Consider the following 13,629-nt stretch of genomic DNA (forward strand, 5'->3'; position numbering starts at 1 on the left):
AATGATATTCAACATTGCTACTCAAGAGGTCACTGTTTCATGTATTAAAGTATAGGACACTTCAGTAAAGTTTGGAAACAGTGCGGTCTCCGCTACTTAAGTTGTAGCCACATAAGAGGCAACAGGTTGATGCCATATTCCCAATAGAGACTAGCAATTATCAGCACTCAATGCACTTCAATGGTCTATCATGTCAGTCAAATCCATGGCAGCTGGATAAAGTGGGATGTATGTAGTATTTATTTTAGTTTAACTGAAGCAAGGCCACAGACGAGGGTGTGTGTGGGTAAATGACTGTGGGTAGTCCTCGGCTGCGTCCCGGATGGCACCCTATTCCCTATATAGCACACTACTTTAAACCATTTGCCTTAGTATATAAAAATGTGTCTGTCTGTGTGTCCGTCGATAAAGCCCTATGGATGTGAGCCACTCTCCTGAACTGAACTGTGACTCGTGTCCCTACTAGATAATAGTTCCCATTGGACCCATAGTCCCCACAGTCCCCATAGCCCTATGTTGAGCAGTGGGTATGTTTTGGGAGAGTACTGTGTATAGTAGGTATGTGGTTGGTTGTCTGTAGAGATAGGAGATACCTAGTCAGTAGCACAACAGAATGCATTCAACTGAAATGTGTCTTCCACATTTAACCCAACCTCTCTGGATCAGAGAGGTGCAAGGGGCTGTCTTAATCCACAGCGCCCGGGGAGCAGTTGTTGGGGTTAAAGTGCCTTTGCTCAAAGGCAGAACGGCAGATTTTTCCACCTTGCTGGCTCGGGGATTCGATACCAGAAGCCTTTCAGTTACTGGCCCAACGCTCTTAAACCGCTAGGCTACCTGTATCCAAAGTCTTTGCTGTGTTTGGGTGATAGTTACCCTGTCACTGGATTCATTTAACTGTACGAAGATATGTCTGACACGTGTGGGTGTGCGTGCTGGTTTCCTGTGTATGTGCGTCTGTGTGTGCCATCAGGAGCGAGACTCTTCGTGTTCCATTTTGAGCTCTTGGGTACAGAGTGTGAACAGCCCATTATCTCTCGTCTAACCCATAGTAACACAACCTTAGATCCAGAATGCACCGGGAGAGAAAGGAAACACAGGGCAGCAGAGATTCCAGTGAGCACCCGTCAAGGCTCCTGGGATATCCACTTTGTCTGTTGCTGTCTTTGACCAATTAAGGTCCAAAGAGTAAGGTACACCAACTTTTACTACCACTGTGAAGGCATTCATAGTGTGTCTTAAGGACAGCGCTTCCTTACAATCTCCTCTCCTCTAGCCAAACCCTGGGTCGCATTCATTATTTACCAAACGGAAGACAACTGAGTGAAACAGGGACAGACTACCTGAACTGGTCCAATAAGAAACACTGTTTTTGTTACGTTGCGAAACGTTTTGCTACGTTGTTCCCTAATGAATTACGACCCTGATATTTAGTTCCGCAGCATCATTCTTCCCAGTCAATCCAATCCAGTGAAGGCTGGCTGGCTGGCTGATAAGCTGTCTGGCTGAGTGCCAACCACAACAGGCTGCCCAGGGCAGAGGGAGGAAGGAGGGGGAAGCTAAGGGAGGTGGATGGGGTGAGCTGGAGCTAGCTGTCTCTGATAAAGTGAGTTTAGTAAAACAGTGCAGGACTTACCAGGCTGCTGCTAGACTCTCACACACCTCCACTGCAGGCTGGGGATGTGACCAGGGAGCTGGTGGTTCATCTGTTCTGGTGTGATAAGATGGGCTCTCGGAAGCATAAACTCTGGGGAATGAGCGTTTTCCTGTAAGGTAAATTGGATGTAGGGTCGAATGATGGATGATCGGATGATGTCATTAATAGATTGATGGGTGGATTTGGGTTTGCCTAACAAACTAAATAAATCACATCTGCATTACAGCTCGTCTGTGATAGGAACATGATTGCGTTTCAGGCAACAGTAAATGAGATGATTTTGTTAAAATGTTCAGTCTTTTTTTATGTTAGGTGTGCTAAGCTGTTGTGTGTGTGTGTGTGTGTGTTCCCTGCAGTACTATCCTAGAGGAGGAGAAGGCTCAGCAGGAGGAGAGACTAAGGATGGAGATGAGACGTCAGGTCACTGTGTCCTGGGACTCAGGGGGCTCCGACGAGGCCCCCCCTAAAGTAAGAACACTCCACAACCCTACTAACCTCCACTAAAGTAAGAACCCTCTCTAATCCTAACACCCCCCTAAAGTAAGAGACCTCCATAACCCTGACTCCCACTAAAGTAAGAACCCTCCCTAACCCAACCCCCCCCCCCCCCTCCAAAGTAAGAGACCTCTCTAACCCTAACCCCCCCTAAAGTAAGAACCTTCCCTAACCCTAATCCCCCTTAAGTAGGAGACCTCCCTAACACTAACCTCCCCTAAAGTAAGAACACTCCACAACCCTACCCCCCCTAAAGTAAGAATCTTCCCTAACCCTAACCTCCCCTAAAGTAAGAACCCTCCCCTCCCCAACCCTAATCCCCCCTAAAGTAAGAGATCTCCCTATCCCTAACCTCCCCTAAAGTAAGACACCCCCCCAACCCTAACCCCCCCTAAAGTAAGAGACCTCCCTAACACTAACCTCCACTAAAGTAAGAACCCTCCCCAACCCTAATCCCCCTAAAGTAAGAGATCTCCCTAACACTAACCTCCACTAAAGTAAGAACCCTCTCTAATCCTAACACCCCCCTAAAGTAAGAGACCTCCATAACCCTGACTCCCACTAAAGTAAGAACCCTCCCTAACCCAACCCCCCCCCCCCAAAGTAAGAGACCTCTCTAACCCTAACCTCCCCTAAAGTAAGAACCCTCCCTAACCCACCTCCGCTAAAGTTAGAGACCTCTCTAACCATAACCTCCCCTAAAGTAAGAGACCTCTCTAACCCTAACCCCCCCCCCCTAAAGTAAGAACCCTCCCTAACCTGCCCCCCCCCCTAAAGTAAGAGACCTCTCTAACCCTACCCCCCCCCTAAAGTAAGAGACCTCCCTAACCCTTATCTACCCTAAAGTAAGAACCCTCTCTAACCCTTACCTACCCTAAAGTAAGAGACCTCTCTAACCCTACCCCCCCTAAAGTAAGAGACCTCTCTAACCCTACCCCCACTAAAGTAAGAGACCTCTCTAACCCTAACCCCCCCCCACCCAAAGTAAGAGACCTCTCTAACCCTACCCCCACTAAAGTAAGAGACCTCTCTAACCCTAACCCCCCCTAAAGTAAGAGACCTCTCTAACCCTGCCTCCCCTAAAGTAAGAGACCTCTCTAGCCCTAACCCCCCCTAAAGTAAGATACCTCTCCAACCCTTACCTCCCCTAAAGTAAGAGACCTCTCTAACCCTACCTCCCCTAAAGTAAGAGACCTCTCTAACCCTTACCTCCCCTAAAGTAAGAAACCTCTCTAACCCTGCCTCCCCTAAAGTAAGATACCTCTCTAACCCTTACCCCCCTTAAAGTAAGAGATCTCTCTAACCCTTACCTCCCCTAAAGTAAGAGACCTCTCTAACCCTACCTCCTCTAAAGTAAGAGACCTCTCTAACCCTAACCCCCCCTAAAGTAAGAGACCTCTCCAACCCTTGCCTCCCCTAAAGTAAGAGACCTCTCTAACCCTACCTCCCCTAAAGTAAGAGACCTCTCTAACCCTACCTCCCCTAAAGTAAGAGACCTCTCTAACCCTTACCTCCCCTAAAGTAAGAGACCTCTCTAACCCTACCTCCCCTAAAGTAAGAGACCTCTCTAACCCTAACCCCCCCTAAAGTAAGAGACCTCTCTAACCCTACCTCCCGTAAAGCAAGAGACCTCTCTAACCCTACCTCCCCTAAAGTAAGAGACCACTCTAACCCTACCCCCCCCTAAAGTAAGAGACCACTCCAACCCTTACCTCCCCTAAAGTAAGAGACCTCTCTAACCCTACATCCCCTAAAGTAAGAGACCTCTCTAACCCTACCTCCCCTAAAGTAAGAGACCTCTCTAACCCTACCTCCCCTAAAGTAAGAGACCTCTCTAACCCTACCTCCCCTAAAGTAAGAGACCTCTCTAACCCTACCTCCCCTAAAGTAAGAGACCTCTCTAACCCTACCTCCCCTAAAGTAAGAGACCTCTCTAACCCTACCCCTGCCATTAGGGGTATAATTTGACATTTCTGAGATGTTTACCATTGATATCTTTAGGCACATATAGACTAAATTACTCTCATTTGAAGAACTAGTGCTCCATGTCTGATAGATGGGGATCACACACTGCAGGAGGTCTCAATGTCCAATGTGTTCTGTGTGATCTCTGTCCCCCTCCCTGTGCAGCCTAGCAGACCTGGTTACCCCAGCCCTCGGTCTAGTGAAGGATTCTACCCCAGCCCTCAGCACGCTGGGCAGCTCAACCATTACCAGGTACTGTATTGTACTACTGCTCTAGACTACTGTACTACTATACCATACTACTGTACTATACTAACACTTTTACCACAGTTACTGTGTATTGCCCATAGAATTAGAATGGGGACGCCTAGTTTCCAAGTCTGTTCTATTCATTGTATTTCTATGGTAATACCATTATCATTAGGTCTCTGAACCATCCCATTTGTATTGATAATCAGGTACTGGCAATACTGGTTTAGTAAATGTGGTTTGTTTCTTACTTGCCAGTGGATTGATGTGTAAAGACAGAGAAAGTGCTCAACTCTATGCTTTTAGGTGAAAGGGTGCTTGAAGCCAAAAGTGAATTGATGGAGATGTGCCCGGCTTCCCCCTTTCTGAATGCAATAATATCTTCCCAAACTAAGTTATTTTGCAGCACTTCAGCTGCCCATAAAACATAGCTGACAGCAGGCATTTCCTGTAGCGCTTTTTCAAACTGCTGGCATTGTTGACTTAAGGCAGATTCCATCTGCTGAAAAATCAACTCTCTCAAATTCTGTTGTTATGGCTTCAAGGTCAACTCATTCTCTCCACTCTGTATTGCCTTAAAAGGCGTTTTGAGTACCAGTTGATATATTTATCTTTATGATCAGGTCAGTTATTATTAAGATGTTTATCAGCCAGTGCTAATGGTGACATGTCACATTCAGGCTCATTCTTTTAGTCCCAGCGGTCTTTATGTCTGGCGGTCAATAATGATTTATTGCATTATACTGCCAGCGAAGTGTTTCCCTGTACCCTGAAAGGCTAACTGGGGCACAATGCTATATGATGAACAGCCTTGCCTCACAGACAAGGCTTTGGTATCATCACACTCCTCTCTCCAAACAAAATGGGCTTTTCACCCGTTGTCTGTCCTACCATATCCAGGTTGGGTACCCTGGCCCCCACGGCATGCCCGCTATGCCCAGTGGCGGGTACCCTCCCCAGGCCGGTGTCCTGGACCCCCATGAGACCTGGAACCACCACCGGCCAGGGGATGTCCCCATGTGGTCCCCCAACATGGAGGTGAGAGAGAGAGCTCCACATAAATATACATGTAGACTCTTTTTACTATGTGCTTCTGCCAGTTGTATAATGTAATCTCTGAATTTCATTAGCAATTGTCTGAGGTTGGTACATCTGTAGCAATCACAGACGAGGCTAAATACTAATGCAATATCCTCTCTGTCCCTCTCTTTCTCTCTCTCTCTCTCTCTCCCTCCTCTCTCTCTCCCTCCTCTCTCTCTCTCCCTCCCTCCCTCCCTCTCTCCCCCTCCCTCCCTCTCTCCCCCTCCCTCTCTCCCTCCCTCCCTCCCTCCTCTCTCTCAGGATGGAGGTGTGTTGGACTTGCGTGGTTTGGGCCAGGTGCTGCCCCCCCACCTGATGGAGGAGAGGCTGATGATGCAGCAGCAGCAGATGGAGGAGGACCAGCGCTGGTTGGAGCAGGAGGAGTGCTTCCTGGTAACAGACCATTATTCACCCACTACTCTCACACACACACCATCCTGAGAGAGAGAAGGGAGAGAGAGAGAGCAAGAGCGAGAGAGAGGGAGGAGGAGGGAGAGAGCAAAGGAAGGAAGGAAGGAAGGAAGGAAGGAAGGAAGGAAGGAAGGAAGGAAGGAAGGAAGGAAGGAAGGAGAGAGAGAGAGAGACAGACACTGGTTGGAGCTGGAAGGTAGCTTCATGGTAACAGACCCTTCTTCAACCAGTACCATCTTCTGTCTGTCACTATCATGTTAAGGAACCAGCGAATATACTGTCAACCACACCTTTGTTTGTTTGGTAGAGTTTTTACATTAGAAACAGCACCATTCATCCTCTAAACCTCACTAACTCCTAAATAGCAAGCATATGCTCTCTACATCATTCTACCACCATTTTCCATCACTTGATCCTTGTGACCAGGATACATACTCTCTCTACCTAAGATATAATGTCAAGACTAAATTACTGTAGAGTCATTGCTCTAGTTATCAATTCATCCCCCTCATCAGTTAATTTACGTTTCCACGACCTGAGGAGATTCAGATCATTGTTGTTTTCATTCAGTGAAATAAGGCAGGAAGACATACCTGTGACCACAGACTCACCTCCTGAGGGAAATGCATGGATCAGCCAGCAGCATTCTAGCCAGCAGCATTCTAGAACACTCTCTCCCTCTCCCCTCTCTCTCCCTCTCTCTGTCTCTGTCTCTCTTCCTCTCCCTCTCTCTCTCTCTTTCTCTGTCCCTGTCTCTCTCTCCCTCTCTCTTTCTCTCTCTCTCCCCTCTCTCTATCCCTCTCCCTCTCTCTCTCTCTCTCTCTCTCTCTCTCTCTCTCTCTCTCTCTCTCCCTGTCTCTGTCTCTCTTCCTCTCTCTCTCTCTCCCTCTCCCTCTCTCTCTCTCTCTCTCTCCCTCTCTCTGTCTCTGTCTCTCTCTCTCTCTGTGTGTGTGTGTAAAGCTAGACTGACTAGAGGAACTATGTGCTGGTTAACGATGACAGCATTGCTGACCTACCTGCTGCTTACTTCATATTTAATATATTTTTACTCTTCAATCATATGATCCATGTCTACATTGTTTGAGAAATGCATTTTTAAAAAGCCAGTCGTAGAAAACATATGTTGATAAAGGATCAAATTTGTGGGCCTTGGAAATGTTTGTGTTGTTGTCACATCTAACAAGACAATTGCAGAGGACTTGAAATAGTTTTAAAGGGTAACGGTAATGGTATTTGAGCAGCCAGCCACAGTGATGAGAGACAGTCCCTCCACACCCTTTGATGATCCCTCTCAGAAGGCTTTCCTGTGGAAAATCTGGCGGTCTGCATCTGTTTCTCCACAGCCCTGGCCAGCCAGATATTGTGGAAGATGGGTGGAAAGCTCAGACAGTGGTGGGTTCATGCTGTTTCTCAGTCATAAAGATCCTTTTGGCAGATCTGGCAAACGAACGGCACTGAGAGTCTTCCTTAGTGAAAGTTTAAAGGCTACACTGTCTATCTGTATGTATGAAGAGGGGGAAGAGAGGGAGGGAGGAGAGAAGGAGGAGGGAGGGAGGGAGGGAGGGAGGGAGGGAGGGAGGGAGGGAGGGAGGGAGGGAGGGAGGGAGGGAGGGAGGGAGGGAGGGAGAGGGAGGGAGGGAGGAGAGAGAGGGAGAGAGGGGGAGGGAGAGAGAGAGGAGTCAGTGTGAGCCACAGAGCAAGAAGAGTCTGCTGTGGGATCAGTCTCTGCATGAATCTGTCAGGCACGTTTAAGCCTTCCTCCCCCAGCAGCAACAACAGAAAACTCTGGTTGTTTCTTGTCTCACTCTGCCGATGGGACCACCGCTCTCCGCACAGCCACACTTCCACAGGCACCGCGCTCAGAGGATGCACCTTTTCAAGTACTGCTTTGGAAAACCGGTACAGATCATGGCTGGGAAGGGGTGGTGGTCATCTAGGTGGCTTTCTGTGTAGATACTTTTTACTACTGGTACTTGGCTACCTAGAAGGTTGTTTAGACAAGATGCTGCTGAAACGCTGAGGATTTCTTCTATGCAAATAGTTTTGTCACTGGACTACAGTGTTTGTGTTTCTGGGTATCTGTGTGGTCTGTCAGGGTGGCATAAATCTTGTTTAGCTTGTAACTGGATGGATGATTGGTTGATTTGGTTTTGTTCGTTGGTAGCAGGCACTGATCTTTGAGGTTGTCAAAGAATAATGAGTGTAAGCACAGCAAGATAACAGCAGATCAGTTTCTTACGGAATTGTGAGTTCTATTCTCTCATGGAACAAAACATGAAAGAGAATTCAGCAGTAATTGCATCTTGTTATTTTGTAAGAAACAGAAACTCTAGTATTCTATTTCAAGACTACTGTAACTGTCACTGATAAATCTAGTTGTTTAAATCTTTGAGGTTGTGGTTCTAAAAGGTGGTCTGCTGTAGCTAGCTAGTTCTCTGACCCTCTGTTCTGTGTTCTCGTCAGAAGCCAGAATCCAGGAACTCGCGGGGCAGCATTGACCGGGAGGACTGCAGTCTCCAGGGGCCGGTGAGTTTCCCTTGGCCCACCTCTTGCTTGAGTTCATACCCCTAGACGGATGGACCAGGACGCACCCTGTCACACACACTGTCGCACACACAAACACACAGGAAATATTGTTTTTCAATAAACCAATGTATTTATTACATTTCTCCATTTGAATTATAATAGGAAATAGATTTTATCTGAGTTTTATAGCGTAGACCTTAGTAGTGCACTGTATGTCGTGGCTTGTGGGACACAGTGATTATCTGAACCATCCCAGTCCCCCTAGGCTGAAGTGTATTGGGACTAGGGAGGTTGGGAACTAAACTGTTGCTACAGCCAGGCGTTTCTCATGCCATCCACACTCTCGCTCTGCTGCTGGATAATCTTTAAAAACAGGCGTCAGCTGTAGAGCCCCCACAAACCAACCAGACCCATTTACACAGTAATTACAGAAGTCTACTGGGCTGACTGGGACTCTTCTCTAAGAAGAGGAAGCATTGGAATGCGAGGAGGAGAAGAAAACACCAGAGTTTTTTCAAATAGAGCGAGAGAAGAAGAGGGTTTCGGGGAGGAGCTGGAGAAATGTAGCTGGGTGAAACATGGCTGTACTTGGCTGTGTGCCTCGGAAGGTCTGAGATATGTAATGCTGCTACCCACAGAGTACCCACAATAACACACAGACTGGGCCATGGGAAGCCCTAATCCTGAGTGCTGTTGGAAAAGCACGTTCAGCCAGCCAGAAAAGTGCCAATGTGCCTTTCTAATCACTTGTTTGTGTTTCTATTTCCCCTCAGACGGGAAACCAACACATATACCAACCTGTGGGACTGGGGAAACCAGGTAGGACGATCATCAGCACAATCTGTCACTCCACAGGCTGGAATGTCAACATGTGTACTAAAAGTGACACTCCTCTGTCTCACACTCTTTCTCTCTCACCATATACTCTCCCTCTCACACATATACTCTCTCACTCTCTCTCACATATACTCTCTCACACATATACTCTCTCACTCTCCCTCTCACACATATACTCTCCCTCTCACACATATACTCTCTCTCTCCCTCTCACACATATACTCTCTCACTCTCTCTCACATATACTCTCTCACACATATACTCTCTCACTCTCCCTCTCACACATATACTCTCCCTCTCACACATATACTCTCTCTCTCCCTCTCACACATATACTCTCTCACTCTCTCTCACATATACTCTCTCACACATATACTCTCTCACTCTCCCTCTCACAAATATACTCTCCCTCTCACACATATACTCACTCACTCACATACATACAAAAATATTAACTATCTTCCCTCTCTCTTTCCTCTCAGAGCATGTGGCCCCTCCTAAGAAGCCTCCTCGTCCTGGAGCCCCCAGCCACCTGGGCAGTCTGGCCAGCCTCAACCCTGTAGACAGCTACAACGAGGGGGTCAAGGTACAGCAACACTCACACCACCAAGACAACACTGTCTTAATGTCTTACTCCAGGGTCACCATCATAGCAACACATCACCAACACAACACTGTCTTAATGTCTTACTCCAGGGTCACCATCATAGCAACACATCACCAACACAACACTGTCTTAATGTCTTATTCCAGGGTCACCGTTACAGCAACAAGACAACACTGTCTCAATGTCTTATTCCAGGGTCACCATCATAGCAACACATCACCAACACAACACTGTCTTAATGTCTTATTCCAGGGTCACCATCATAGCAACACATCACCAACACAACACTGTCTTAATGTCTTATTCCAGGGTCACCGTTACAGCAACACATCACCAACACAACACTGTCTTAATGTCTTATTCCAGGGTCACCGTTACAGCAACACATCAACAACACAACACTGTCTTAATGTCTTATTCCAGGGTCACCATCATAGCAACACATCACCAACACAACACTGTCTTAATGTCTTACTCCAGGGTCACCATCATAGCAACACATCACCAACACAACACTGTCTTAATGTCTTATTCCAGGGTCACCATCATAGCAACACATCACCAAGACAACACTGTCTTAATGTCTTATTCCTGGGTCACCATCATAGCAACACATCACCAACACAACACTGTCTTAATGTCTTATTCCAGGGTCACCATCATAGCAACACATCACCAACACAATACTGTCTTAATGTCTTATTCCAGGGTCACCATCATAGCAACACATCACCAACACAACACTGTCTTAATGTCTTATTCCAGGGTCACCATCATAGCAACACATCACCAACACAACACTGTCTTAATGTCTTACTCCAGGGTCACCATCATAGCAACACATCACCAACACAACACTGTCTTAATGTCTTATTCCAGGGTCACCGTTACAGCAACACATCACCAACACAACACTGTCTTAATGTCTTATTCCAGGGTCACCATCATAGCAACACATCACCAACACAACACTGTCTTAATGTCTTACTCCAGGGTCACCATCATAGCAACACATCACCAACACAACACTGTCTTAATGTCTTATTCCAGGGTCACCATCATAGCAACACATCACCAACACAACACTGTCTTAATGTCTTATTCCAGGGTCACCGTTACAGCAACAAGACAACACTGTCTTAATGTCTTATTCCAGGGTCACCGTTACAGCAACAACACAACACTGTCTCAATGTCTTATTCCAGGATCATCATCATAGCAACACATCACCAACACAACACTGTCTTAATGTCTTACTCCAGGGTCACCATCATAGCAACACATCACCAACACAACACTGTCTTAATGTCTTATTCCAGGGTCACCATCATAGCAACACATCACCAACACAACACTGTCTTAATGTCTTATTCCAGGGTTACCATCATAGCAACGCATCACCAACACAACACTGTCTTAATGTCTTATTCCAGGGTCACCATCATAGCAACACATCACCAACACAACACTGTCTTAATGTCTTATTCCAGGGTTACCATCATAGCAACGCATCACCAACACAACACTGTCTTAATGTCTTATTCCAGGGTCACCATCATAGCAACACATCACCAACACAACACTGTCTTAATGTCTTATTCCAGGGTCACCATCATAGCAACACATCACCAACACAACACTGTCTTAATGTCTTACTCCAGGGTCACCATCATAGCAACACATCACCAACACAACACTGTCTTAATGTCTTATTCCAGGGTCACCATCATAGCAACACATCACCAAGACAACACTGTCTTAATGTCTTATTCCTGGGTCACCATCATAGCAACACATCACCAACACAACACTGTCTTAATCTTATTCCAGGGTCACCATCATAGCAACACATCACCAACACAATACTGTCTTAATGTCTTATTCCAGGGTCACCATCATAGCAACACATCACCAACACAACACTGTCTTAATGTCTTATTCCAGGGTCACCATCATAGCAACACATCACCAACACAACACTGTCTTAATGTCTTACTCCAGGGTCACCATCATAGCAACACATCACCAACACAACACTGTCTTAATGTCTTATTCCAGGGTCACCGTTACAGCAACACATCACCAACACAACACTGTCTTAATGTCTTATTCCAGGGTCACCATCATAGCAACACATCACCAACACAACACTGTCTTAATGTCTTACTCCAGGGTCACCATCATAGCAACACATCACCAACACAACACTGTCTTAATGTCTTATTCCAGGGTCACCATCATAGCAACACATCACCAACACAACACTGTCTTAATGTCTTATTCCAGGGTCACCGTTACAGCAACAAGACAACACTGTCTTAATGTCTTATTCCAGGGTCACCGTTACAGCAACAACACAACACTGTCTCAATGTCTTATTCCAGGATCATCATCATAGCAACACATCACCAACACAACACTGTCTTAATGTCTTATTCCAGGGTCACCATCATAGCAACACATCACCAACACAACACTGTCTTAATGTCTTATTCCAGGGTTACCATCATAGCAACGCATCACCAACACAACACTGTCTTAATGTCTTATTCCAGGGTCACCATCATAGCAACACATCACCAACACAACACTGTCTTAATGTCTTATTCCAGGGTCACCATCATAGCAACACATCACCAACACAACACTGTCTTAATGTCTTATTCCAGGGTCACCATCATAGCAACACATCACCAACACAACACTGTCTTAATGTCTTATTCCAGGGTCACCGTTACAGCAACACATCACCAACACAACACTGTCTTAATGTCTTATTCCAGGGTCACCATCATAGCAACACATCACCAACACAACACTGTCTTAATGTCTTATTCCAGGGTCACCGTTACAGCAACAACACAACACTGTCTTAATGTCTTATTCCAGGGTCACCATCATAGCAACACATCACCAACACAACACTGTCTTAATGTCTTATTCCAGGGTCACCGTTACAGCAACACATCACCAACACAACACTGTCTTAATGTCTTATTCCAGGGTCACCATCATAGCAACACATCACCAACACAACACTGTCTTAATGTCTTACTCCAGGGTCACCATCATAGCAACACATCACCAACACAACACTGTCTTAATGTCTTATTCCAGGGTCACCATCATAACAACACATCACCAACACAACACTGTCTTAATGTCTTATTCCAGGGTCACCGTTACAGCAACACATCACCAACACAACACTGTCTTAATGTCTTATTCCAGGGTCACCATCATAGCAACGCATCACCAACACAACACTGTCTTAATGTCTTATTCCAGGGTCACCATCATAGCCACACATCACCAACACAACACTGTCTTAATGTCTTATTCCAGGGTCACCATCATAGCAACACATCACCAACACAACACTGTCTTAATGTCTTATTCCAGGGTCACCATCATAGCAACACATCACCAACACAACACTGTCTTAATGTCTTATTCCAGGGTTACCATCATAGCAACACATCACCAACACAACACTGTCTTAATGTCTTATTCCAGGGTCACCATCATAGCAACACATCACCAACACAACACTGTCTTAATGTCTTATTCCAGGGTCACCGTTACAGCAACAACACAACACTGTCTCAATGTCTTATTCCAGGGTCACCGTTACAGCAACAAGACAACACTGTCTTAATGTCTTATTCCAGGGTCACCATCATAGCAACACATCACCAAGACAACACTGTCTTAATGTCTTATTCCAGGGTTACCATCATAGCAACGCATCACCAACACAACACTTGTCTTAATGTCTTATTCCAGGGTCACCATCATAGCAACA

At 46.1% G+C, this 13,629-nt stretch overlaps 1 protein-coding gene across 50 annotated transcripts in view; it reads left to right on the plus strand.

Annotated features, from left to right (window-relative positions):
- Positions 1–13,629, plus strand: part of LOC110488057 (focal adhesion kinase 1) — a 177,379-nt gene that overhangs the window by 156,684 nt on the left and 7,066 nt on the right. For 28 of the 50 annotated variants that reach the window (XM_090227718.1, XM_090227724.1, XM_090227732.1 and 25 more), the window contains 7 exons: positions 2,011–2,122; positions 4,280–4,366; positions 5,264–5,401; positions 5,705–5,836; positions 8,318–8,380; positions 9,154–9,199; positions 9,700–9,803. In XM_090227718.1, coding sequence (XP_090083844.1) covers positions 2,011–2,122; positions 4,280–4,366; positions 5,264–5,401; positions 5,705–5,836; positions 8,318–8,380; positions 9,154–9,199; positions 9,700–9,803 — 682 coding nt within the window. The remainder of the gene's footprint in view (positions 1–2,010; positions 2,123–4,279; positions 4,367–5,263; positions 5,402–5,704; positions 5,837–8,317; positions 8,381–9,153; positions 9,200–9,699; positions 9,804–13,629) is intronic. The other 22 variants (XM_090227722.1, XM_090227725.1, XM_090227733.1 and 19 more) reach the window with 1 other exon arrangement.

Source organism: Oncorhynchus mykiss, chromosome 30 (assembly GCF_057628025.1).
Source record: "Oncorhynchus mykiss isolate SJ-2025 chromosome 30, ASM5762802v1, whole genome shotgun sequence".
NCBI lineage: Eukaryota > Metazoa > Chordata > Actinopteri > Salmoniformes > Salmonidae > Oncorhynchus > Oncorhynchus mykiss.